General features: G+C 42.2%; 2 protein-coding genes across 2 annotated transcripts in view; both read right to left on the bottom strand.

Moving 5' to 3' along the window:
- Positions 1-25,958, bottom strand: part of LOC114357399 (carotenoid isomerooxygenase-like) — a gene marked incomplete at its 3' end in the record, with an annotated part of 31,169 nt that extends 5,211 nt beyond the window's left edge. The window contains exons 1-10 of the mRNA XM_028310995.1: positions 25,733-25,958; positions 25,366-25,467; positions 24,729-24,840; positions 23,571-23,717; positions 21,931-22,041; positions 21,541-21,638; positions 21,297-21,377; positions 20,696-20,776; positions 19,341-19,465; positions 13,323-13,499 (exon numbers count right to left, since the gene is read on the bottom strand). Coding sequence (XP_028166796.1) covers positions 13,323-13,499; positions 19,341-19,465; positions 20,696-20,776; positions 21,297-21,377; positions 21,541-21,638; positions 21,931-22,041; positions 23,571-23,717; positions 24,729-24,840; positions 25,366-25,465 — 1,032 coding nt within the window. The remainder of the gene's footprint in view (positions 1-13,322; positions 13,500-19,340; positions 19,466-20,695; positions 20,777-21,296; positions 21,378-21,540; positions 21,639-21,930; positions 22,042-23,570; positions 23,718-24,728; positions 24,841-25,365; positions 25,468-25,732) is intronic.
- LOC114357401 (carotenoid isomerooxygenase-like) lies at positions 11,152-11,818 on the bottom strand. The gene is made up of 2 exons (XM_028310996.1): positions 11,588-11,818; positions 11,152-11,453 (listed from the first exon to the last, which is right to left on the bottom strand). Exons 1-2 carry the CDS (start codon positions 11,786-11,788, stop codon positions 11,274-11,276), a joined length of 381 nt encoding a protein of 126 aa, XP_028166797.1. The 5' UTR covers positions 11,789-11,818; the 3' UTR covers positions 11,152-11,273.
- Positions 25,959-26,666: the final 708 nt, after the last annotated feature.

Below are 26,666 nucleotides of genomic sequence, written 5' to 3'. Positions count from 1 at the left end.
GACACTAAGGCAACAGAAGGTGCCAACTTGCATCTTTAGAGGTGCGAGATGACGAATAACCATAGGTACTTAGCCCTTTAATTTACAAGACAATGATGTTGTGCACTCGTTTCTTCTATTTAGAAACAACCTTTAATATGTGTCCTGAATAGAATTTGCATTAGTAAATCTTCTAAATTAAGTGACCGCAAACTGTGTTATCATTCTTAAATAGTAAAAATTAGAGTGCCCTAGGTTTTTTATGTATTGAAGCCCTTACTTTCCAAGCCAAAGGGTTTCTATGTTTACCTGTCGAATATGGTATGGCAGGGGTCGGGGACGGCCTTGGTGCCGAACTCACGGACCACGATGCGCTGCGCCGCCTGGTTGCGCTTGTATGTGCTGGACTGCAGGAAGCGGCACTGGTACGTCACGCTTCCCTCATGGATCGCGAACCTACGATGCAAAAAGAGAGCTCTTTATGAATCCAAAAATAAAAATAAATGATTCTGAATGACATTTTAATCTTGTTTCTGATATGAATCACGCGACCCCAATACTGATATCATACGCAGAGTCGCCAAAACGTAATTCAGCATCGAAAATCGCCGATCGCTGCTGCTATAAATGTCTGCTGAAGGCCTAATCGATATGATTCGAGACNACATGGATTAAATGATTCTGAATGCCATTTTAATCCTGTTTCTGATATGAATCACGCGACTCCGATACTGATATCAAACGCAGAGTCGCCAAAACGTAATTCTGCATCGAAAATCGCCGATCGCCGCTGCTATAAATGTCTGCTGAGGGCCTAATCGATATGATTCGAGAGAGAATGCATCTCCATCATCATCATCATATCTCTGAATGAGGACGCGACCAGGTAAACTGTATGATCGTGGTCCATTCCCACGAGCCGCTTGTGCACTTCCCTCAATAGCTGGCATTGGATGTGCAATGTTACAACGGCTCATTCATGTCCTAGCTAGGATTCTTGATTATTTAATTTAGACTTTGACTTTAACTTTAGTGACAAGATGACCACACCCACCGTAAGCTAAGCCAACACAAAAGGCTTGTGTATAGGTTACTACTTACTACTATTTTAATATGAAAGTAACTTCCTTCATTCATCTGTTCGTATGTTTTTATGCCTTATGAATATTTATCTATCGTCACGATAGATTCGGCCTTGGAGCACAGCAAAAACAACCTTGAGGGTGGAACTCATAAGTTTTGATTAAGGACGTGGGCGGGTGTGATACATCAATATAAGACTTTGGAAGTTTTTGAACTGTAGGTTGTACGAGTATAACTTCTAACCAAAAGTATTGTCTACACTCTATTAGCAACTTTTGCAAAGATTTAAGAAACGCACTGTTTAAAATTTTAAAAGAAACACGTATCCGCGAGATTGCTGGGCGCATTTCCTCGCTGAACAGCTCTACATTGCCTTTGAACGAGGAAAATACTCAAGAACATCTCTCAAATCAACTCTATTTTTAAATAATAATTCCTTAAAGATTGAATTTTAAGAGTTTACTGGATGATGCTAGTGTGAGCATTTAGCACTTCGGTAGATGCTTCTAACTCACCGGTGCATCAGCGCGGAGCCGTCGAAGATGTGCTTGAAGCGCATGTCGCCGACCTTCAGCGAGCCCGGCCCGTTGCGCAGCAAGGTCCCGCGCAGCCATGCCGGCAGCTCGCCTGGAACCAGTACGAAGGACTCAATGCCAATGGGCNGATTTTTATATTTGCGCCGCTTTAGGTCCTCTGCAGAAGCAGCAGCTGAACCCACCTTGACGCCGGTAGAAGGAAGATGGGAGGGCGCTAAAGTGTCAACGCACACTAAAGGCCTCCCCATCTCCCAGGGAACAAGCGTCATTCTACGAGACAGGCTGCTCGTTTCGAGGATATCTGGAATACGAGCGCTGACCTAACCTAACCCCGGCGAATGACGTCATTCAAACCGGCGTGACGAGGGATTCGGCCAGCACTTCTAACAAGAAAGATCGTGGTGAGCAAGTTGATCAACATCCTTCCAAGAGCAGCGCTGAGGTACTGAGCAAGGAGCCCCCAAGCGGAGACTAATGGACACTCTGTATCAATGGCCTCTGTTAAAAATGGAAGATGGACAGCATTAAACATATTTGATTTACTGAGAATTTTGCTACCTACCTGCATATCTTAACTAAGTCATTACCATCGCAATTAACATACAATAAATTACTTAAATAATTAAGTATATTTAATAATTACATACTTGTGGTTAAAGATATTTATTTTCTCAAAAAGATTACAATGCAATCACTTACAGAGAAACATTAATTTGTCTTAATAATAATAAACAATACAAAAACGATTTAGCGTAGCAGTTCTATTAAAAGTGATTTTTTATTTTTATAAAGCAGGTAGGTGCAAATAAAATACAAGCCATCCAGTAAGTCATTGCGCGGCGCGGCGGCGGGCATGAATAGGTACAATTTGAAAACATGTTTTGTACGGGATAGGACACATTTAACATTTGAGCGAGTGGCTTATAGGCTGTTTTCATAATAATTTGACAAATTTGATATTTTATAATGATTTTATGATAAATGATAGTTAGTTTTTGACGTTATATTTATTAATATTATAATTGGTATTAATAAGTGTATTATTATAATTAATTAGTATAAGTATAATATAATGTACATATTTGTAATTAACTTACTCATCTTATTAATTATAACTTAATAATGATGATTGGCGGGTTTTAATTATTTTTATTATTATTATTTTTTATTGTTTAAATTTGATTATTTATTATAATTAATTAGTATAATATAATGTACATATTTGTAATTAACTTACTCATCTTATTAATTATAACTTAATAATGATGATTGGCGGGTTTTAATTATTTTTATTATTATTAATTTTTATTGTTTAAATTTGATTATTTATTTAATTTTTTTTTATGTTTGTAATTTGTAAATAATATAATGTATATATATATATATATATATTTGAATTAATTTATTTTTAGGCATTCAATATGTGATGTTTTAAAAGCTTTTTAAAGGTATGTAGTGATTTAGCGTCCTTTATATCTCTGGGCAATTTATTGTAATATTGGACTCCTTCATATAGGATACTTTTTTTCCCGTACTACTTATTCCAAAGATTTCCAAGGTTGTGGCCAGAACGGAAACTAATAAATATATGTAATTGTCAGCCGCTGCAATGCAGTAATATATCGCAGTATACGGTCTACATCTAGGAAATCACTAAAAGGTTTTGTATTTATGGTCGTGACATAGTTAATTTTTCCTTCAGTGTCTGGAAATCCAGTGCAATTTGCAGATGCCTGACGATATTTTATTCGATTAATAACGAGGGGCTAAGGAAGTGGTTTTTTACCTACTCCTTGAAACTTTAAAATGACTAAGACGTAGTACCACAGAATAATAATAAGTACTGTAGTACCTACTAGTTTTTAAATTAAATGTTTCACTATTACCAGCACTAACACCCACGGATATTAAGTTTCATTATTATTCTAATGAGACACAAATAAACAACAGTCAAAGTGGTTTTCTTGTATAATAGTCCACCAAACGTGGCTATAAGACCGTTCGTTCAGTCTCCGCGATACCGCACGCTGCGACACACGAGCTGTAGCCGATACCACAATGCTGGTTATTTGGTCATTTTGCGCTGTTACATTCGTGTTGATATTACGTTTAATTCTAAGATGCTTAGTAAGAACATGCAACTCCCAAGTGAAAATGACTGGGAAAGTAGTCATAGTGACGGGAGCTAACAGTGGGATAGGCTTCCACACGGCGCAGGACCTGGCCCGCCGAGGGGCGCGCGTCGTCCTCGCCTGCAGGGACGAGGCCAGGGGCTCCCGCGCGAGAGACCAGATCATCACAGAAACGGGCAACTCCAACGTAGTTTATAAACACCTCAACCTGNTTAATTGTGAAAAATCTAAAACGTTAAAATAACGGTATCGTTATAGCCAATGAGCAAACGTTAGATTAAAATAGAGAGAAAGCTGCGGGCAGAGAGACGGGATAATTAGTCTCTAGTCTTCTTCTTTCGTGACCAAAACTGTGGGACTCCAATCGCGATCCCCGTGACTCTACATTTTCGCTTGTGTAGGCGTTGATTCATACGGTCTCAAGGGTACATGATACGGAACCATTAAAAGGATACATAATATTCAATACTGATAATTAAGAAACGGCCACTCACGTGCACGTTCTAATCCAAGTTATCCAAGTGATTAAATTCTAAAACCAATCAATTTTAAATTAGACAGCAAATACCTACACTGTTTAAGTTAATGCCTGTCGTAATCGTGATAAGATTGTGCTGGTGTCTGCAGCACGCGCTCGCCACCCGGGCTCTCCCGTGGCTTGTTATTTATTAGTTCCAGTCCCAGTTATTTAATCCCTCAGGCTCTGGGGACTTTTTGATCAGACAATTATTAATTTTGCTAACATTAGTTTTCAGAATGTTATTAACCAGGTAAATAATAAGATTACTTACAACACGGTTAATTGTATCGATTGTCTATCTATGTTATTAACTAGTGTTCCTTTTCATATACCTACTCGTACCTAAGTTGTAAGTATATGTATCGTATGATATTTTGCTATAGTTTTTTTATAGGCTTGAAACTTATTGAAATCAATTTAGTAACCCAGTGGTACAAATTAACAAACCGGTTGGCTAAATTGGACCAAAGCTCTGAAGTCATATTTTGGAAGGTGCCCGGAAGGCCACGCTGGATGGCCAGGCTAATTCGTTGCTCAAAGTATAGGCCAGCCTTTTGATCGTAAGATGTCTCAACCACAGATAATATACCTAATACTAGTTCTCAACTAAGCGCTGAGACATCTTACGAAACAGTTTGTGGGCGCTTGGTCCCCACGGGCCCAGAGTTTCAACTCCAAACGGCTCAAATATGTAAGACTCATTGAGATTTTTATATTTGCGCCGCTTTAGGTCCTCTGCAGAAGCAGCAGCTGAACCCACCTTGACGCCGGTAGAAGGAAGATGGGAGGGCGCTAAAGTGTCAACGCACACTAAAGGCCTCCCCATCTCCCAGGGAACAAGCGTCATTCTACGAGACAGGCTGCTCGTTTCGAGGATATCTGGAATACGAGCGCTGACCTAACCTAACCCCGGCGAATGACGTCATTCAAACCGGCGTGACGAGGGATTCGGCCAGCACTTCTAACAAGAAAGATCGTGGTGAGCAAGTTGATCAACATCCTTCCAAGAGCAGCGCTGAGGTACTGAGCAAGGAGCCCCCAAGCGGAGACTAATGGCCACTCTGAATGAAATATTATCAATCAGAGTGCCAAGAGCAGGAGAGGGAAGGAATTTCAGCGAAAGGCCTGATTCCCATCCAGCCACGGCTAGGAGACGAGCGCGGTCTGTAGAGTTGGTAGACGTTTGAAGTAAATTATCCCGCACTACTCTGCAGATAGGCTCGTCCCACAACCGTTGAGCTGAAGGGTTATGGTGAGGATCAAGTAATGACAATGTCCTCCATGTATCAATTGCAATGGCCTCTGTTAAAAAGGGAAGATGGACAGCATTAAACATATGTGATTTACTGAGAATTTTGCTACCTACCCGCATATCTTAACTAAGTCATTACCATCGCATTTAACATACAATAAATTACTTAAATAATTATATTCAATAATTACATACTTACTTATTCTAAGATTTCCAAGGTTGTGGCCAGAACGGAAACTAATAAATATGTAATTGTCAGCCGCTGCAATGCAGTAATATATCGCAGTATACGGTCTACATCTAGGAAATCACTAAAAGGTTTTGTATTTATGGTCGTGACATAGTTAATTTTTCCTTCAGTGTCTGGAAATCCAGTGCAATTTGCAGATGCCTGACGATATTTTATTCGATTAATAACGAGGGGCTAAGCAAGTGGTTTTTTACCTACTCCTTGAAACTTTAAAATGACTAAGACGTAGTACCTACTAGTTTTTAAATTAAATGTTTCACTATTACCAGCACTAACACCCACGGATATTAGGTTTCATTATTGTTCTAATGAGACACAAATAAACAACAGTCGAAGTGTATAATAGTTCAGTCTCCGCGATACCGCACGCTGCGACACACGAGCTGTAGCCGATACCACAATGCTGGTTATTTGGTCATTTTGCGCTGTTACATTCGTGTTGATATTACGTTTAATTCTAAGATGCTTAGTAGGAACATGCAACTCCCAAGTGAAAATGACTGGGAAAGTAGTCATAGTGACGGGAGCTAACAGTGGGATAGGCTTCCACACGGCGCAGGACCTGGCCCGCCGAGGGGCGCGCGTCGTCCTCGCCTGCAGGGACGAGGCCAGGGGCTCCCGCGCGAGAGACCAGATCATCGCAGAAACGGGCAACTCCAACGTAGTTTATAAACACCTCAACCTGTCTTCTTTATCATCAGTAAGAACATTCTGCGAGGACATAATCAAATCTGAAGAAAGGCTGGACGTGCTAGTGAATAACGCCGGGGCGTACGGCCTAGGCGGCCGGTACACGGACTACGGAATCGTCGAAGTGATGCAAGTNTCTGAAGAAAGGCTGGACGTGCTAGTGAATAACGCCGGGGCGTACGGCCTAGGCGGCCGGTACACGGACGACGGAATCGTTGAAGTGATGCAAGTGAATTACTTTTCAATTATTATGCTGACGGATCTCCTGCTGCCCATGATCAAGGAGCGACGCGGACGCGTCGTCAACGTGACCTCGCTTCTCCAGTATATCGGACACTTGAATCTGGACCGCATCAACGAGAAGGGAAGCGCGCTGATGACGTACGCGAACAGTAAGCTCTGCCTGATGACGTTCACGGTGGAGCTGGCGCGGCGGCTGCGGGGCAGCGGGGTGGCGGCGCTGGCGGTGCACCCGGGGGTCGTCCGGACCGACCTCACGCGCTCCAGCAGCGCGCTGGAGCAGCTGGCGTTCGCGGCGGCGGCGTGGCTGTGCCGGCGCTCGGCGGCGGAGGGCGCGGCGGGCGTGCTGCGCGCGGCCGTGGCGGACGAGTGCGGCGCTATGAGCGGCGCGTTCCTGGTGGACGGCGCACAGTGGTGGCGCCCCTGGAAGAGCCTGGACAGCACCACTAGCCGCGATTTATGGGACATCTCTGAGAAGATATTACGTTAAAAGCAGGCTAACATGAATGAAAATTGACGTGAGGCAGAGTGAGGGAGAATGATGTGGGCAATCTAACTTACCCGTATACAGGATACACCGATTAAACAACAAAAATTTAAAATTGCTAGCTTTAACATTTAATATGTATCTAATACCACTTTGCTTTATTTCTATTCATGACTCTACACGGTCTTTTTCTTATGATACAGGTACGAGCTACTACGTCAGAGGTCACGGGTCAAAGTAATACGTGTATTACCTAAATGCAAGAATACGAACTCGCGACCGAAAGCCGTAGTACTTGGCTCGCTCTGATCTAGCCAGCCATACATTCGATGTGTGCAGAGCCCCGATTACGGTAACTTTTAACGTCTACAATCCAGACGCGTTTCTGATTCTGCGATACGATTGGTCAAAACAGCTGACGTACGCTGTTGAACGACCAATCGTATCGCAGAATCGAGAAGCGTGTCTGGATTGTTGACGTTAAAAATTACCGTAATCGGGGCTCTGTGTCTGTGTACCAGTATAGTGCCTGCGACGGACCTCGTCTATACTGTGACTCATTCTTCATGTCCTTTGTGTGCATGATGTCTTCATGGACCTCATCGCAGGCAATGGCTAGTCTGATGAGGGTGATCATTATATTTTATTATAGTATTGCCTATTAAATAAATCATTTAATACTTAATGATAATGAAAATGAAAAAAAAAAAAGTATACAAAAAAAGTACAAAGTTTTTAGATAATTATAAAATTAAACCACATCTCATTTTATACTTTTATTTTCAGAATTTGAATTAAATATAATTACTTTTTATAAATAACTATACATCTACATCTACACAAATGCTAATTTTTAACGGTATTCATATAATTTACATATTCTAGACTATGTACCTATAATTTGCTTAACATTATTACACACATTTTGTAAGTCGTGACAGTCTGTGATTGAATCTACATTCGTTTCCTAAACATGCGATACAAAAAAACTATTACTACTACTTATTAAGATTTCTTTATTCGAGAATAAATTTTATAATAATACATTTGATTTTTTATAAAGGAACTAAGGTACCTACATAATAAATAAATTATTTACAATCTCTACGTTATCCTTATAAAATTCACATTTGAGCTCTACAACATTTACAAACTAAAGACACCAAACCCATTGATAACACATTACATAATAATTTCATCTACGAAAGGAAGAGTTGTGTTAATGTTGCTTTGTGTACATGAGCTTCATTCAACTGGGATCATATAATTTTTCCTAAAATTTACGGGAATAGTCCCACCACACGTTTCTACTGCTACGCTGCAACTCTTTTGTAGTCAGGATCTACAGCTTGAACAACAATAAAAACTCAACCAGTACCTAAGGGGAAATGCATGAGTATGCAGTAAGAATCTTAATCACTCTATTAGACGTGACTTGCACTTGCGGTAGTAATTTTCTTGCATTTTTTTTTATTTCTTCTTGCGCGTTATCGAACTTTGTTGTTGGAAGTGAGTATGTCGGGTCGGGTGGTGTCATCAGGAAAGGTGCTTCGTCCTCGTTCTTTGGTCTTATATTGATAGATAGTTGGCTGGTGGTAGAGCGTGGCAGCTAGACCTGTGCGGCGTGCGGCAGGAACGTCAATGGGCAAGTCGCTTGTCGTGCGCGTTCTCCAACTCTTAGAAGTTTGCATTGGCATATCTAGGGGGGGGCAGGCCCCTGACATGTCATGATACGGGGGGTGCGATTGGTATCATAGCTCATGAGTGAGTATCTACTACAAACTGTCATCTTCGTACCGATAGCCCAAAACCCGGCCCGGCCCCCCCGCTATATACGCGCTAGTTTGATCGAGTATGTCGGTTGACTGTCCTAGTAATGTGAACACTGTCCGGCGTTCGGTTCCCGGCAAATCTGCCGGTCCGGCGTAGCGGGAAGGCGGCCNGTGTTAAACAACAAACATTTTAAATTGCTAGCTTTAACTTTTAATATGTATCTAATACCACTTTGTTTTATTTCTATTCATGACTCTACACGGTTTTTTTCTTATGAAACAGGTACGAGCTACTACGTCAGAGGTCACGGGTCAAAGTAATACGAGTATTACCTAAATGCAAGGAATCGAACTCGCGACCTCTGGCGTAGTACTTGGCTCGCTCTGATCTAGCCAGCCATACATTCAATGTGTGCTGTGTACCAGTATAGTGCCTGCGACGGACCTCGTCTATACTGTGACTCATTCTTCATGTCCTTTGTGTGCATGATGTCTTCATGGACCTCATCGCAGGCAATGGCTTGTCTGATGAGGGTGATCATTATATTTTATTATAGTATTGCCCATTAAATAAATCATTTAATACTTAATGATAATGAAAATGAAAAAAAAAATAGTATAGGTACAAAGTTTTTAGATCATTATAAAATTAAACCACATCTCATTTTACACTTTTATTTTCAGAATTTGAATTAAATATAATTACATTTTATAAATAACTATACATCTACATCTACACCAATGCTAATTTTTAACGGTATTCATATAATTTACATATTCTAGACTATGTATAATTTAATTTGCTTAACATTATTACACACATTTTGTAAGTCGTGACAGTCTGTGATTGAATCTACATTCGTTTCCTAAACATGCGATACAAAAAAACTACTACTACTTATTGATTTCTTATAAAGGAACTAAGGTACCTACATAATAAATAAATTATTTACAATTATTACATTATCCTAATAAAATTCACATTTGAGCTCTAAAACATTTACAAACTAAAGACACCAAACCTATTGATAACACATTACAAAATTAATAATTTCATCTACGAAAGGACGAGTTGTGTCAATTTGCTTGTTGCTTTGTGTACATGAACTTCATTCAACTGGGATCATATAAGTTTTCCTAAAATTTACGGGAATAGTCCCACGTCACGTTTCTACTGCTACGCTGCAACTCTTTTGTAGTCAGGATCTACAGCTTGAACGCCAATAAAAACTCAACCAGTACCTAAGGGGAAATGCATGAGAGTATGCAGTAAGAATCTTATGCCCGTTTTCACCATCAATCCCTTAAGCGTTTGCTAACTAAATATCACTTTGGTTAAACGATCGCCTAAACTGCCGACTAACCTAAGTTCGTTTTCACCATGCTATAGTAAACCTAAGTAGGGACTCTTTTGTCAGGTGGCGTTTCTTCGTGCGCCTAGTGACGTTTGAAAAACCGGTACTTTCCGATAAAATATTTTATTGGGAATATCTTACGTATTTCACAGAAACAAATGAAATAAAAGTAAAACTAAGAAATATTTGACCAAAACTAATGTCTGTTTATATTTTTGAGTTATTATCAAAGACAAAAAAGATATTTGAGCTATTATGTAATCTGTGGTTTGGGTGCATACAGTAGCGGCGTAAGGGGGGGGCGGTGGGGGCGGTCCGCCCCGGGTGCCAAGCATCAGGGGGTGACACAAGTCGCGCAGATAAGTACTCACTGGCGCATCTGCGGTCTATATCATGATACGGGGGAGGGGGAATTGTCTTTCAATCTTCGAATCGGTAAGTAAAACCACAAAATTCTGGGGGGTACCAGGGGGTGCCTTAGGACTTATGACGGGGGGAAGGGGGGTGATCGCCCCGGGTGCCAACCCATGCTACGCCGCCACTGGGTGCATAATGTAATTCCTTTGCCTTAAAAAAAGTAAATGTCAAGATGACTGCTGTACCACAATAAATGAAAATAAAAATGTACTGATTTTGATAGATATTTTGTTGAGTTCTGTGTGTAGTTTTGTGCGATTTAACGATACAAACGACAATGGAAAAAAGAAATGAAGCAAAATTTTTCCCTCAAGGAAAAAGATAAATTGGTTATAATTTTACTTGCCCACAAGGATACTGTACGAGCACGTCAGCATCGACCGCGACCTACGTGCTAGCCGACTGGCCCATGAACCCTCAACGTGCACCGCGAGCGCGCGCACAGCACCAGCAGCGCCTTAGGCCTGTGGAGCGTGCGGCAGGAACCAGCCGTGCAGGCACTTGGGCGCGGGCGAGGGCGTGCGGAAGGCGGCGAGCGCGCGCACAGCACCAGCAGCGCCTTAGGCCTGTGGAGCGTGCGGCAGGAACCAGCCGTGCAGGCACTTGGGCGCGGGCGAGGGCGTGCGGAAGGCGGCGAGCGCGCGGCGCCGCAGCGAGCGCGCGCACAGCACCAGCAGCGCCACGCGCCGCGCGTCGCGCCCGTACACCAGCGCGCTCAGCAGCACGCCGTCGTCCTCGCTCTGGACATACACCAGTTATTCTTTAAATGCTTAATATACTGTAAGGGCGTAAAATCGTCATGGCAAGAAAATTAGCAACTATGAGTTTAAAGACTCTATTCTGATTAGAATTAGATTAGGATGCAACTAGTTACCTTGGCGTCGGGCGCGGGCACGAACACGGGCTCGCTGGGGTAGCAGTCGGCGCTGCTCCACGTCAGCGTGGCGCCCGTCCACGTGTCCACCTTGATCACCTGCGCCCACAGAAGCCCGTCACTGGCTACACTTGGCGGACAGTACTCAAAGGATCCAAGGGGATTAAAGAAAAAACTGTTATTATCAGCCATTGCTACCATGACTAACTACCATCGCATAAAGATCTTGGGTCAGATCAGATGTGACCTAGGGGTGATAAAAACTAACCGGATTTGTACCTATTAATATTTTAAGTTTATATGACAATGGGCAACTTACCGCACCAGGGTATTCCGCATCAACATCTGAACTGATGGCATAAAAATAGCGATACGGACGACCTGTGGAAAAAATAACAGTATTTTTCATACCATATATCTAATCAGCTCATGGCCCTGGTAATACAATGGGATCCAGTAACATACAGATTGTTATGAATCAACAAAGAAAAAATTACGCAATTCAAAGTTCTATACCGACTAACATAACTCAGACTGAAACTCCCAGAATCAAGAAAAGGAGGCTCTCAGTATGTAAAAAGTTGTTGGCTCTTTAAGGACAAGATTCTGGTAGGGAAAGTTCCATTCCAATGCCACGGTGAGGGGAATGAAGATGAGAATGAGAAGTAATTGGTTGATGGGTTACGCCCGTATTCACAAACACTACTATGAGGTCTCACAGTGCGTGTGGACGCACAGGGTGACGCACGAACCAATCACAAAGCTCTATTCAACGCTGTGCGTTCGATTTGCTGCTTTAAGCAAGCATCGTAGTGTATGCGTTAGTGTAATACCGTTGAAGGCGTCGTAGTGTATGCGTTAGTGTAATACCGTTGAAGGCGTCGTCATCATCACCCGGTGCCTTGTTGTTCTTCAGCTGTTTGAGAGCCATTCTAATCTCGTACAGACTGACGTCCGGGATATCTTCGGTATAGTGTCGGGTCAGTCTAGCTCTTGGGTCCTCGGCTAGATTTGTGACAGGTGCGCCTACACTCGTGTATAGTTGTCCGTAGAATTTCTCAACCTCTTCCAATATCTCCGGCCCCGACGAAATGGCTCTGCCATCCTCTGTCTTCAGCTTGGTCAGTTGACTTTGACCAACAGACAGATCTCTTGCGAACACTTTAGAGCCCTTGTTTCGCTCAATCGCCTCTTTAATACGGTCTGTATTAAATTGGCTTAGGTCGCGAGTCAAAGACTTGGAGATCTGTCTGTTGAGGCGCCGATACTGAGCAGCATCTTCAGAGGACTGCATAACCAAGTTCCGTCTCTCTTCCATGAGTTGATTGGTGAGGTGAGAGATCTTTTTGGTTCCTTTTGAACGACGGGTTTTAAAGAACTTAGACCCAGTCGTTTGGACAATTTCCACGAACCTGTCATTGTATTCGTCCACATTTTCGCAGTCTCCTAGGCATTCGAAACGATTTTGCAACTCGAGCTGAAAGCTTTCGGGGTTTTGGAGTTGGATGGGCGCTGGGCGGAGCGTAGACTTCATAATAGGTACATTCTGTTAACTAGTCACCAATCCAACAAAATAGGAGAATAATGTTATAATGGTAGAGCACATTAAGGTGCTGATAACTAGTTATAAATCCAATTGAGTGACGACGAATATTGTCGACTTCACATGGAATAGCCATTTCAGCAATTGATCTTTAGACTACTTCATCGCGTGTCCTGTAGAATAGTGCCTCACCTCGATAGCCTGGACGTACATGGCGTCGATGGCCTTGGCGTCCTTGTAGGCGCAGAGGTCCAGCACGAGCGTGCCGTCGCGCTCGAAGGCGTTGATGATGTGCAGGAAGAACAGCGGCTCCGTGCAGTAGCGCCGCTCCTCCTTGCCCGTGCTGCGGCTGATCAGCACGATGTGCGTCTGAAAGCACCAGCAAAATTACTCCATAATTTGCAAAGGAACAAGATCAGAATCTTACGGGCCAAAGACAACTCACTAGAGTACGTTAAACAGTCAACTGTCAAAATGCTTCCATCGTCGTAACCTGGAGCCGAAGCCGAACTTCTAAAACAAGGCTGCTCAACCTTTTGAAGAGTCGGGCCATTTCAGTAGTTTCATCGTTAACGACGGGCCACTTGCATTTCCTATTTCAGTTACTCTCAGGCGCAATAAAAACTCAATTATTAAGATCAACCCATACTTGCGCGGGCCACACTGTGGGCGACGCCGACGGGCCTGTGGTTGAGCAGCCTTGCTCTAAAAGATGGAATCGATTGGTATTGAACTTAAAATCTAATTGAGACATCCTCGTTCATCCGAGTCTCCAAGCACTGGACAACAAGAAGATCAGACGGCCCAAGCGAGGCTTAGACTGAGGCCTGGTCAGGGGTACTCACTTCCTGGTCGGGGTACCAGTGGAGGTTGTCGGCGTGCGGCGCGCCGGCCACCTGGGAGCGCAGCTCGCCGTACAGCGACACCGCCAGCGGCTGCTCCACGATCACGAAGTAGTTCGCCGTGATGCCTGCCGCACAACGTGAGGGAATCTAAGAGAGACATTGGCGTATCTAGGGTTCTTTTTCTAGGCCCCTAGGGGGAGGGAGGGGGGGAGGGAGGGGGGGACGGCACCGCAGCCCAGCCCAGCTATAGGTACAGTTAGAGTTACGGTGCTTTTATAAGACAATAATTTCAATTTATGACAATAATTATAGCTAAGGCTATGCTAGGCAAGCATCAAACTCTGGCTGGGATTTTTTGTTGATTTTCTTTACTTTTCAATTGAAAATAAAAATATAATAGATTGTTTGAGTACATAAAAAAGATTAAACAAATGCAATTTCTAATTTTAGTAGGGAGAAAAACATTGACAATTTCAATAAAATTATTGTATGAGAGGGTCAAACGAGATTTAAATTGGTTGATTGTGCGTGTCATATCAGCGCTCGCTTAGAAGCAATTTAGAGTAAGTAAAGCCTGGTCCGTGAGCACGTAGAATCCCGTCCAATGACCCCAAGCTACCCATCCTTATCGCTCGCGCGTAATTATATTGCTGTCGCGACTGAGCGACGCGAGCGCGACAGCAATATAATTACATGCGAGCGACAAAGATGGGCAGCTTGGGGTCATTGAACAGGATTCTACGTGCTCACGGACCAGGCTTTAGTGTTATTGGTGCGTGCTCACCGAAGGTGTGCATGTAGGCGGGGTGCAGCGGCCAGCGCGGGCGCAGGCTGCCCACCACGCGCGCGCGCGCGAACATGTCGCCTGCGGACACACCACACGCAGCTAATGATTATGTTTCTCTTTAAAATACAAAATTGGGTAAAACAGGCAGAACTGTACAGTATTTCACACCCGTATTCACAAACATTACTATGAGGTCTCACAGTGCGCGTGGATGCACAGGGTGTAACGCACCAATCACAGAGCTCTATTGAACGCTGTGTGCGTTCGATTTGCTGCTTCACATTACCAAGCATTGTTTGTGAATACGGGTGTTACTTAGTGTTTCTGCAAAATATATTGCAACATTGTCGCTGAAAAACAGCTGAAAACGTACAAAGTTGCATCACAGTTGGTTCAGTGACTAATCGATTATTTTTAAGAAATGTTTTTAATTGTTACGTACCCTTATCCGTGAACGGGAACTCGACCACGACGTGCTTGACGCGGCCCTTCACCACCGACATGCCCACGTTGTACACGTCGCCTTGAAACAATATACGACGCGTTATAGGAAACCTGAGACCACAAGACACATTTCTAAATAATAAATAAATGTTAATGTAACATTCGATGGGATTGACATGTTTTCGAACAAAAGTCCCTCACTAAATAAAAACAGATTAAAAAAAAAAGATTTTGCAGTAGGGTCCGAAAGAGATAGGACGATGTTGTAATGTGCAATGAATCGAAAAGGCCTTACCGTTGGGCATAACGTGCGGGTGGGCGGTGTGGCATACAAACGCTAAGGAGTCCATCATGTTTTTGCGCTCCATCGTGTCCAGGGTCACTGGGTCTAATCAAATTTTATGGTAAACTAAAATTTGCTTTTTTGTCCTATTGCAGGTTTGCAGGGCGTACCCATCGACCACCTGTATGCAGAGCCAATGGTGCGGATTGGTGCAGGCTGAGGAGTATCAGGTCAGTGGCACTATTATTAAAACGCGTTTCTTGATTAATTTTCATACCTTATTTCCTCTTTTATTTGTTCTTGAGACAATTAAAAGAACCATTTTTTTATTTTTTTTTATAACTGTATCGATTGATAATCATAGGTATATATGTTCGATAATATGCAACTAACCTGTGAATGGCCGGTGCCTCCGTGAAAGCGTATATCTCGTCGCCGAAGGGGTACAGCGATATCAGAGCGTTGTCGGTTATCGTCTCGTCCGGCTTGAACACCGATGCGATTCTACAAAATACTATAATGTTTATTTATGACAACAACCTAACACTTCATTCAAAAAATATCTCCAAAACTACCGAAGTTTTGAAAGGAATCTGTTGCGAAAAAATTCTGTTCGAAACTGAAAAACCAATAAAAAAATAGGTATTAGGTAGATCAAAATAATTCAAAAACAAACTGGATGCAAAATAACTCTAAAATACTTGAGCAACTTATCAAGGAGGACTGAAAATAAGACTTTTACATTAATGTATTGACTTGTCGAAAAATACCTACAAATGTAACAGTGTGTAACCTGCAGCGGAGGCACTCCCTTAAACTAAATTAAATTGTGTATGGGGCCAAATGGCAAGTATCTACTATCGAACAAAAAAGAAACACTCAATTCGGACGGGAAATCTGTAAGTAGTCAGTGAACATCGATTACATAAATATATCTAGACGACGTAATTGTCACCAAAAAGTGTTAACGCGAGCATGCTAAAAACTAAAAATGCTCATAAAAAAAAAACTACTCAACCAAATCAAATATTTTTTTATGGGACAAAATAGCAACTATTCCCCATCGATTAGAATCACGTAAATCGGCTCAGAAATTTGGCGTAATCGGTGTACATACATAGTAAAAAAAAGATACCAACCGAATTGTGAACCTTCTCCTTTTGTTGAAGTCGGTTAAACAGATTTATGTAAACCAGAATGTCTAACAAGAGGTTATAAATATTAGAAGGTACCCTAAGTATACGATAAACCTACGGTTTTAACTAACTCTAAGGTTTTAACTCCGACACTAAGGCGTAATATCCTTTGTCTGAGGAGGTAGTGTCGAAGTAACGTTTGTCGGAGTTTACTTAGGTAGCCCTTTAATTTACAAGACAATGATGCACTCGTTTCTTCTATTTAGAAACAACCTTTAATAGGTGTCCTGAATAGGGATTACTAATGTTTGGCCAAAAAACGTTTCCCAAATTATCACATGGCAAACAACGTTTCGCAAATTTTCATTTGGCAAAAACCACTCCGCGTAGTCCGCGTTACTCTGCATGTTCTGACGGACAATTGTTGACATTTGGTGACGTGGTGCATCATGCGCGTGTACATATAGCGTGGGACCGGTTTGAAGATGATAGTACTAAACTCATGAGCTATGATACTAATCGCATATCAGGGGCCAGGTGCCCCTGAAAAAGAACCCTAAATACGCCAATATGGTACATAAGGGTTACATCAGTCTTCGTCTTCGTCTTCGTTTCAGCCAAATAACGTCCACTGCTGGACAAAGGCCTCCCCCAAGGTTTTCCACAATGAACGGTCCTGCGCTGCCCGCATCCAGGCTCTTCCCGCGACCTTTACCAGATCGTCGGTCCACCTAGTAGGAGGCCTGCCCACGCTATGTCTTCCAGCCCGTGGTCGCCACTCGAGAACTTACCTGCCCCAACGGCCATCGTCTCTACGAGCTATGTGCCCCGCCCACTGCCACTTGATTTTAGCAATTCTGCGAGCTATNTCAAAAAATTATTAAATTCAGTTTCCATTTTGCCGAATAGGCGTGATTGACAATATAACTGTCACCTAACACTTAGGCGGCCGAAAATCGGGCCCCTGTTTTAAAGTGATCCCATAAGGCCTAAGTTGTCCCTTATGTGTTGGTGAAAACGAAATTCCTGTTAGGTATTACCTAATATTTCATAAAAGTCGCTTTTAAATTAGGGATTGATGGTGAAAACGGGCATTATTAATCACTCTATTAGACGTGACTTGCACTTGCGGTAGTAATTTTCTTGAATTTTTTTTTAAATTTCTTCTCGCGCGTTATCATACTTTGTTGTTGGAAGTGAGTATGTCGGGTCGGGTGGTGTCATCAGGAAAGGTGCTTCGTCCTCGTTCTTTGGTCTTATATTGATAGATAGTTGGCTGGTGGTAGAGCGTGGCAGCTAGACCTGTGCGGCGTGCGGCAGGAACGTCAATGGGCAAGTCGCTTGTCGTGCGCGTTCTCCAACTCTTAGCTCTTCAGCTTAGAAGTTTGCATTGGCCTGTCTAGGGGGGCCAGGCCCCTGACATGTCATGATATGGGGGGTGCGATTGGTATCATAGCTCATGAGTGAGTACTACAAACTGTCATCTTCGTACCGATAGCCCAAAACCCGGCACCACACTAATTTGATTGAGTATGTCGGTTGACTGTCCCAGTAATGTGAACACTGTCCGGCGTCCGGTTTTCGTCCGGCGTAGTGGGAAGGCGGCCTTAGGCCTGTGGAGCGTGCGGTNACCACTCCGCGTACTCCGCGTTGTTCTGCATGTTCTGACGGACAATTGTTGACATTTGGTGACATATAGTGGGGGGTCGGTTTGAAGATGATAGTGCTAAACTCATGAGCTATGATACTAATCGCATATCAGGGGCCAGGTGCCCCTGAAAAAGAACCCTAAATAAGTGATGACGAATATTCTCGACTTCACATGGAATAGCCATTCCAGCAATTGATCTTTAGACTAGGTACTTCATCGCATGCACTCTAAAACTGTAACGATTGATTATAGGTACCTAGTATCCTGTAGAAAATAGTGCCTCACCTCGATAGCCTGGACGTACATGGCGTCGATGGCCTTGGCGTCCTTGTAGGCGCAGAGGTCCAGCACGAGCGTGCCGTCGCGCTCGAAGGCGTTGATGATGTGCAGGAAGAACAGCGGCTCCGTGCAGTAGCGCCGCACCTCCTGGCCCGTGCTGCGGCTGATCAGCACGATGTGCGTCTGGAAGCACCAGCGAAATTACTGCTTATTGGATGTTCATCATTTGCAAAGGAATCGAGATCAGAACCTTACGGGCCAAGGACAACTCACAAGAGTAGAAAGAAAGAAATTACATTTATTTGGCATATTAAAAACAGAAAATTACAAAACTTTACAGTAAAAATTAATTTGGAAATGATGCCAAAAATGCTTCCACTCAGCATAATGCTACAGTGCGCAGCACCACGACGCTCACTGACGCAGTCAACTGTCAAGATACTTCCATCGTCATAACCTGGAGCCGAACCTCTAAAAGATGGAATCGATTGGCATTGAACTAAAAATCTAATTGAAGACCCCATCAATCTAAATCCGAAAATCTAATTGAGACATCCTCAGTTCATCCGAGTCTCCAAGCACTGGACAAGCGAGAAGACCAGACGGTATAGATCGTTACATCCACGAAGACGCGCCCCACCAATTTTTGGTCGAGGGAAGTAGTGCGCGTGTGCACTCATGGATAATTTAGCGTGTACCGATAACACTCAAACATTAGCGGAAGAATGGTAGGGCGCGTCTTCGTGGACGAAACGATCTAGGTACACAAGCGAGGGTATACTCACGTCCTGGTCGTGGTACCAGTGAAGGCTGTCGGCGAGCGGCGCGCCGGACACCTGGCTCCGCAGCACGCCGTACAGCGACACCGCCAGCGGCTGTTCCACGATCACGAAGTAGTTCGCCGTGATGCCTGCCGCGCAACGTGAGGGAATCTGATAGAGTCACTTGTGATGAGGGGCACCACAGCCCAGCCCAGCTATACAGTTAGAGTTACGGTGCTTTTACAAGACAATAATTTCAATTTATGACAATAATTATAGCTAAGACTATGTGCTAGGCAAGCATCAAATTCTCTATTGGATGGGATTTTTTGCTGATTTTTTTTACGATCCAATTGAAAATAATAATCCCATCAAAAACAATACTTGTCAAAAAAACCAAGTCTCGCAACTCAGTTGTTCTACGGTAAAAAGTTGTGAGATCCATGTAATACCAAGTCCAGGCCAGGAAATCTTTAACGTTTTACATAAATTATTGACTTGGCCATCGCACTAAATAATTTAATTTACACGTGTTTTCATGCGATGGCCAAGTCAATATATTTATGTAAAACGTTAAAGATTTCCTGGCCTGGACTTGGTATTACATGGATCTCACAACTTTTTACCGTAGAACAACTGAGTTGCGAGACTTGGTTTTTTTGACAATGATGATCGGTGAGTCAGTGAGTCAGTGAGTCAGTGAGTCAGTGAGTGACAAAATTAAGTAACTTTGACCCGTTATAATTCTTAAACTACTGGTTCAAATTGAATGAAATTTTAAATATACCGTGTCTTTACAATGCCTGCATAGCTAATGAAAATTCAGCCTTCTAGTTTTATCCACAACGAAGTTACAGGCAGTCGAAAATGGCCTGAATTGCTTCGAGAAAAGGATGGTACGGCCGTGCCGCTTTTTTGCTCGACTTGGTGGGGGCACTGCCGTGCCCCCAGATATAATACATTGTTTAAGTAGAAAGATTAACAACAAATGCAATTTCTAATTTTAGTAAGGAGAAAAACATTGACAATTTCAATAAAATTATTGGATGAGAGGTTTAAATTGGTTGATGGTGCGTATCATTATATCAGCGCTCTTTTAGAAGCAATCTATAGATACTCCTATACCTACTAATATTATAAATGCGAAAGTAACTGTCTGTCTGTCTTGCTTTCACGCCTAAACTACTAAACCGATTTTGATGAAATTTGGGTTAGAGATAGTTTGAGTCCCGGGAAAGGACTTAAGATAGTTTTTGTCCCGGTTTTTGAAACAGGGACGCGCGCGATAAAGTTTTTCTGTGACAGACAAAATTCTACGCGGGCGAAGCCGCGGACGGAAAGCTAGTTTAGAATGAATAGTGTTATTGGTGCGTGCTCACCGAAGGTGTGCATGTAGGCGGGGTGCAGCGGCCAGCGCGGGCGCAGGCTGCCCACCACGCGCGCGCGCGCGAACATGTCGCCTGCGGACACACCACACACAGCAAATGATAATGTTTTCTTTAAAATACAAAATTGGGTAAAACAGGCAAAACTGTACAGTATTTCACACCCGTATTCACAAACATTACTATGAGGTCTCACAGTGCGCGTGGATGCACAGGGTGTAACGCACCAATCACAGAGCTCTATTCAACGCTGTGTGCGTTCGATTTACTGCTTCACATGCAAGCATTGTTTGTGAATATGGGTGTCAGTCACCTTTATATTAAACAATATTTACCTAGGTACTTATTCATTTTCTGAAAAAAACTGTCTATTAAATTACCTAAGCTGAACGTGTAACCGTAATTATTCATTAACATTAGAAATAATAATTATTATTAAATACTTAATCTGCAAGAACGACATTTTAGTGTTTGTGCAAAAAACATTGCAACATCATCGCTGAAAAACAGCTAAAAACGTACCTACAAAGTTGCGTCACAGTTGGTTCAGTGACTAATTGATTATTTATATGAAATGTTTTTAATTGTTACGTACCCTTCTCCGTGAACGGGAACTTGACCACGACGTGCTTGACGCGGCCCTTCACCAGCGACATGCCCAAGTTGTACACGTCACCTTGAAACAATACACGACGCGATATAGGAAACCTCAGACCACAAGACACATATTTACATTAAGTCCTTTAGAAGCTAAGTTCTATAAGATCTTGCAGTTGGATCCTAAAGAGATGGTCCGACGATGTTGTAAAATAACGTGCAGTGAATCGAAAAGGCCTTACCGTTGGGCATAACGTGCGGGTGGGCGGTGTGGCATACAAACGCTAAGGAGTCCATCATGTTTTTGCGCTCCATCGTGTCCAGGGTCACTGGGTCTATTCTGCAAATCAAATAAAATTATGGTAAACTAAAGTCTGACTTTTTGTTCTATTGCAGGGTGTATCCGTCGACCACCTGTATATGCAGAGCCAATGGTGCGGATTGGTGCAGGCTGAGGAGTACCAGGTCAGTGACACCATATTAAAACGGGTTTCTTGATTTATACTAGGTGATAAACATATTATTTCCTCTTTTGTTTGTTCTTGAGACAATTAAAAGACCCTTTTTTTAATTTTTTTTGTAACTGTATCGATTGATAATCATATAAATATGTCCGATAATATGAAACTAACCTGTGAATGGCCGGTGCCTCCGTGAAAGCGTATATCTCGTCGCCGAAGGGGTACAGCGATATCATAGCGTTGTCGGTGATTGTCTCGTCTGGCTTGAACACCGATGCGACTCTACAAAAATACATTTAAGTGGCGACCACGAGCCGGAAGACGTAGTGTGGGTAGGCCTCCCATTAGGTGGACCGACGATCTGGTGAAGGTCGCGGGAGGTGCCTGGATGCGAGCCGGTGGTTTTTGTATGAAGTTTGACAGATTTTGACGTTTGTCAAAGTTAATATAAGATGGTGCAACCCAGCCGCGTAATATAATTTGTCTGAGTAGTGTAGTGTCGAAGTAACGTAATGTCGAATTAACGTTTGTCGAAGTTTACTTAGGTAGCCCTTTTAATCCATTTACAAGACAATGATGTTTTGGGTATTTCTTCGGAGGCAAAATTTTCGATGTCTTTGGGTATAGTTCTGTAACCAACTAACAAAATGGCATGCAATATTTTTTTTCGTATAGCTTAGCTATAGTCCTATCTGGCGCAAATTACATTTTTGACATAATTGCTGTCTTTATACAAAATAAAAATATTTGAAGTGTGATTCTCTGATTCATATGGTGTGTCCGTTAGCCATTTTCCGGAACAAAATGGTTGATGTAGCATTTTCCTTTTGATATATCAATATAAATTAAAATTATTTCGAAAGAATTGTACTGAAAAGCGGCCTCTCACTGTAGGCTTACGAACCACAAAGTTGCATAGTGTACTATGGAGTGGACTATGCTTGTTTTTTTTATGCAATCGAATCTGAAATGAGGAGATCCGTAAACGATCTGAAGTCGCATGGCGGCATAGTCCGATGTTTTAGCAAGCTGAAGTGATAATGGGCAGGACACATAGTATACAGAAATGATGGCCGATGGGATAGCACGTTTCTGGAGTGGAAGCTACGTGCCGGAAAGCTCAGTGTAGAACGTCCTCCCACAGGAAGGCGCAGGATGCAGGCCGCTACCAACCGGTCATTATGGAAATCATTGGGAGAGGCTTATGTTCAGTTGAAATGATTATGATGATGACAAAATATTATGGATGTATACTAAAGTTTCAAAAAAATGTTTTTTCACGAATTATTGTGGAATCGTTGCATTTTTTCATAACAACATATCATTGTTTTTGTTATAATATGATTATTTTCTTAATTTAGAGCCAATTGTACATAAATATCATAAATTTTATTTCTATTTTTGATTAATATGTAACAAATTCTGATTCATATGGGCACAAAATATTTGAACGTCGATATCTTGAAAACTAATTTACAAAAACGAGTCCCTTATCCAAATATATGTATGTTATTGGGTGTACCTATTTTCATATGAGTCTGTGTTACAAACCTAAAATTGAATTTGAAATTTGTCCATATGAATCAGCCGAAGAATGCGATTTCGAAGAAGTGCCCTTTTGCACTCGTTTGTTCTATTTAGAAACAACCTATAATTAATAGGTGTGCTATTTTAAATAGAATTTGCATTAGTAAATCTTCTAAATGAAGTGACCTGCAACTGTTATCATTCTCACATAGGAAATGTAGAGTGCCCTAGGTGTTTAATGTATTGAAGCCCTTACTTCCCAAGCCCAAAGGCTTCTTATTTACCTGTCGAATATGGTATGGCAGGGGTCGGGCACGGCCTTGGTGCCGAACTCGCTGACCACGATGCGCTGCGCCGCCTGGTTGCGCTTGTATGTGCTGGACTGCAGGAAGCGGCACTGGTACGTCACGCTTCCCTCATGGATCGCGAACCTACGATGCAAAAAGAGAGCTCTTTATGAATCCAAAAATAAAAATAAATGATTCTGAATGACATTTTAATCTTGTTTCTGATATGAATCACGCGACTCCGATACTGATATCAAACGCAGAGTCGCCAAAACGTAATTCAGCATCGAAAATCGCCGATCGCCGCTGCTATAAATTTCTGCTGTGGGCCTAATCGATATGATTCGAGAATGCATCTATCTCCGTCATCATCATCATCTGAATGAGGACGCGACCAGGAAAACTGGGCCTCGGATCGATTAGTTCGCAATTTGCTCCAATCTGCGATGATCGTGGTCCATTCCCGCGCGCCGCTTGGTGCACTTCCCTCAATAGCTGGCATTGGATGTGCAATGTTACAACGGCGCTCATTCATTTCCTAGCTAGGATTCTTGATTATTTAATTTAGACTTTGACTTTGACTTTAGTGACAAGATGACCTCACCCACAGTAAGCTAAGCTAACACAAAAGGCTTGTGTATAGGTTACTACTTACTGCTACTTACTACTATTTTAATATGAAAGTAACTTACTTCATTCATATGTTTTTATGCCATATGAATATTTATCAATAGTCACGATAGATTCGGCCTTGGAGCATAGCAAAAACAACCTTGAGGGTGGAACTCATAAGTTTTGATTAAGGACGTGGGCGGGTGTGATACATCAATATAAAGACTTTGGAAGTTTTTGAGCTGTAGGTTATATGAGTATAACTTCTAACCAAAAGTATTGTCTACACTCTATTGGCAACTTTTGCAAATATTTAAGATACGTACTGTTTAAAATTTTAAAAGAAACGCGTATCCGCGAGATTGCTGGGCGCATTTCCTCGCTGAACAGCTCTACATTGCCTTTGAACGAGAAAAATGCTCAAGAACATCTCTCAAATCAACTCTATTTTTAAATAATAATTCATTAAAGATTGATTTTTAAGAGTTTACTGGATGATGCTAGTGTGAGCATTTAGCACTTCGATAGATGCTTCTAACTCACCGGTGCATCAGCGCGGAGCCGTCGAAGATGTGCTTGAAGCGCATGTCGCCGACCTTCAGCGAGCCCGGCCCGTTGCGCAGCAAGGTCCCGCGCAGCCATGCCGGCAGCTCGCCTGGAACCAGTACGAATGACTTAATGCCAATGGGCAATCTCAACTCAATACGATAGAGAATAATACAAAGTAATAAAAACCACCTGTTATAGGGGCATTTTTTGGAGTTTATCAAATAACTAAAAAAACACGAATTTAAAAGCAGATTTTTTTCAAAAAGTATCATTTTTTATTATTTGTTGGCATTTTTTGTGTATTTTATGTATTTTTTTAGTATTGCCTGTTATTTACCATTATTACTGTTTTTATTTTATCAGGATATACCGCTTTGTTTAAAAGTTATTAGGTTTTCTTTACAATAAGTAATTGGAAGAAAAAAGAATTCTACAAAAAATTTAAAAAAAAATTGACCTCTTTTTTGTCGATAAAAATAGGTCTAGTTTCATCTATTTTTATATACACATGTACACTTTAACGTGACTCACACTGTATACAAAATGGAAATTAAATTAATCTAATATTACGCTAAACCAGTCGGTATAAGGGTGTTTAGCATATAGATTAGAAAAAGATAAGGATACTGACCTGTTATTTCTCCGTCGAGAGGCTCGGTGACCTCCTGCTCGCAGGAGCGCAGCCACACGCTGGCGTCGTAGTTGGGGTACAGCTTGTCGGAGGCGGCCATCGCTAAAACACGTCTGTTCGAGTATCGCTCAAGTCGGGCTAGGGCACCATCGTCGGTACAAATCCCCGTTTCGCAAAAAAATCGCACAAGATCAAGCAATGTTTATTTTTTCTTTTCTACTCGTAATTGTTCCCACCCAGCCAGTATTTTAAATTGAAACAGAAGAGGTCTGATTTAATGCTTAAGTAAGTACAGAACGGCTATAATTATTACCCAATACATATTTTAATTTTGAATTCTGTCAACCAAGACAAAAGGGGTACTTACTATCAAATTCCACTTCAATTTATCGTTTGCAGATTCGCGTTTGCGTTTGCAATGATGGATAAGGTTCTGGTGGAATGGCGAAGAAGCGACTAGTCTGCGACTTAGGTTGGCAGTGATGGGGCGCCCACGTGCACGATGAAAAATATTATTTAGACTTTTCAAGTATGAAAATAACGGTGTCTTTCCCTGACGATGGTAAAAAATACTGTGTAAAACCTGTCGCAGATCGCCAGGTTACTAAATAGATATTTTTTTAAATAAATACGTACTGTTTACTCGAAGCGATAGCATAATAATGCTTAATTAGATAACGCAATCATTAAGCCTAAGTCGGAAATTAGATTATTCCTAACTTGGTAGTAGTAATAGTGTGTAGATGTACTGTGTGATAATTTCCCGTTTCAGTAGAACCAAAGGTGGTCAGCATGTGGTGCGAATGTTATGGTGGTGGAGATTGCGGAGTGGATCTAGCCAGGTGCACAGCTGGGACCCAATGCAAGGCGTCAAGTGTACCATGAGTAGACCTTCGAGGGCGAAGGAATTGCAGTATGGCCGATCTGTTAATTGTGAAAAATCTAAAACGTTAAAATCACGGTATCGTTATAGCCAATGAGCAAACGTTAGATTAAAATAAAATACGTTTCTCTAGAAACTTCCTGCCCCGTACAACCAAACTGTGGAATGGACTGTCGTCTGCGGTGTTTCCGGACGGATACGACCTGCAAGCTTTCAAGAGGAGAGCGTATCTTTACCTTAAAGGCCGGCAACGCACCTGTAACGCCCCTGGGTCTGCGGGTGTCTATGGGCGACGATAATCACTTACCATCAGGTGATCCGTCTGCTCGNCCCTGGAAGAGCCTGGACAGCACCACTAGCCGCGATTTATGGGACATCTCTGAGAAGATATTACGTTATAAGCAGGCTAACATGAACG

The sequence above is a fragment of the Ostrinia furnacalis genome, unplaced genomic scaffold (genome assembly GCF_004193835.3).
Source record: "Ostrinia furnacalis isolate ACB-3 unplaced genomic scaffold, ASM419383v2 OfSCF3143, whole genome shotgun sequence".
Taxonomy (NCBI): Eukaryota; Metazoa; Arthropoda; class Insecta; order Lepidoptera; family Crambidae; genus Ostrinia; species Ostrinia furnacalis.
Note: the sequence above shows the minus strand (reverse complement) of the source record. Positions and strands in the feature narration are given on the sequence as shown.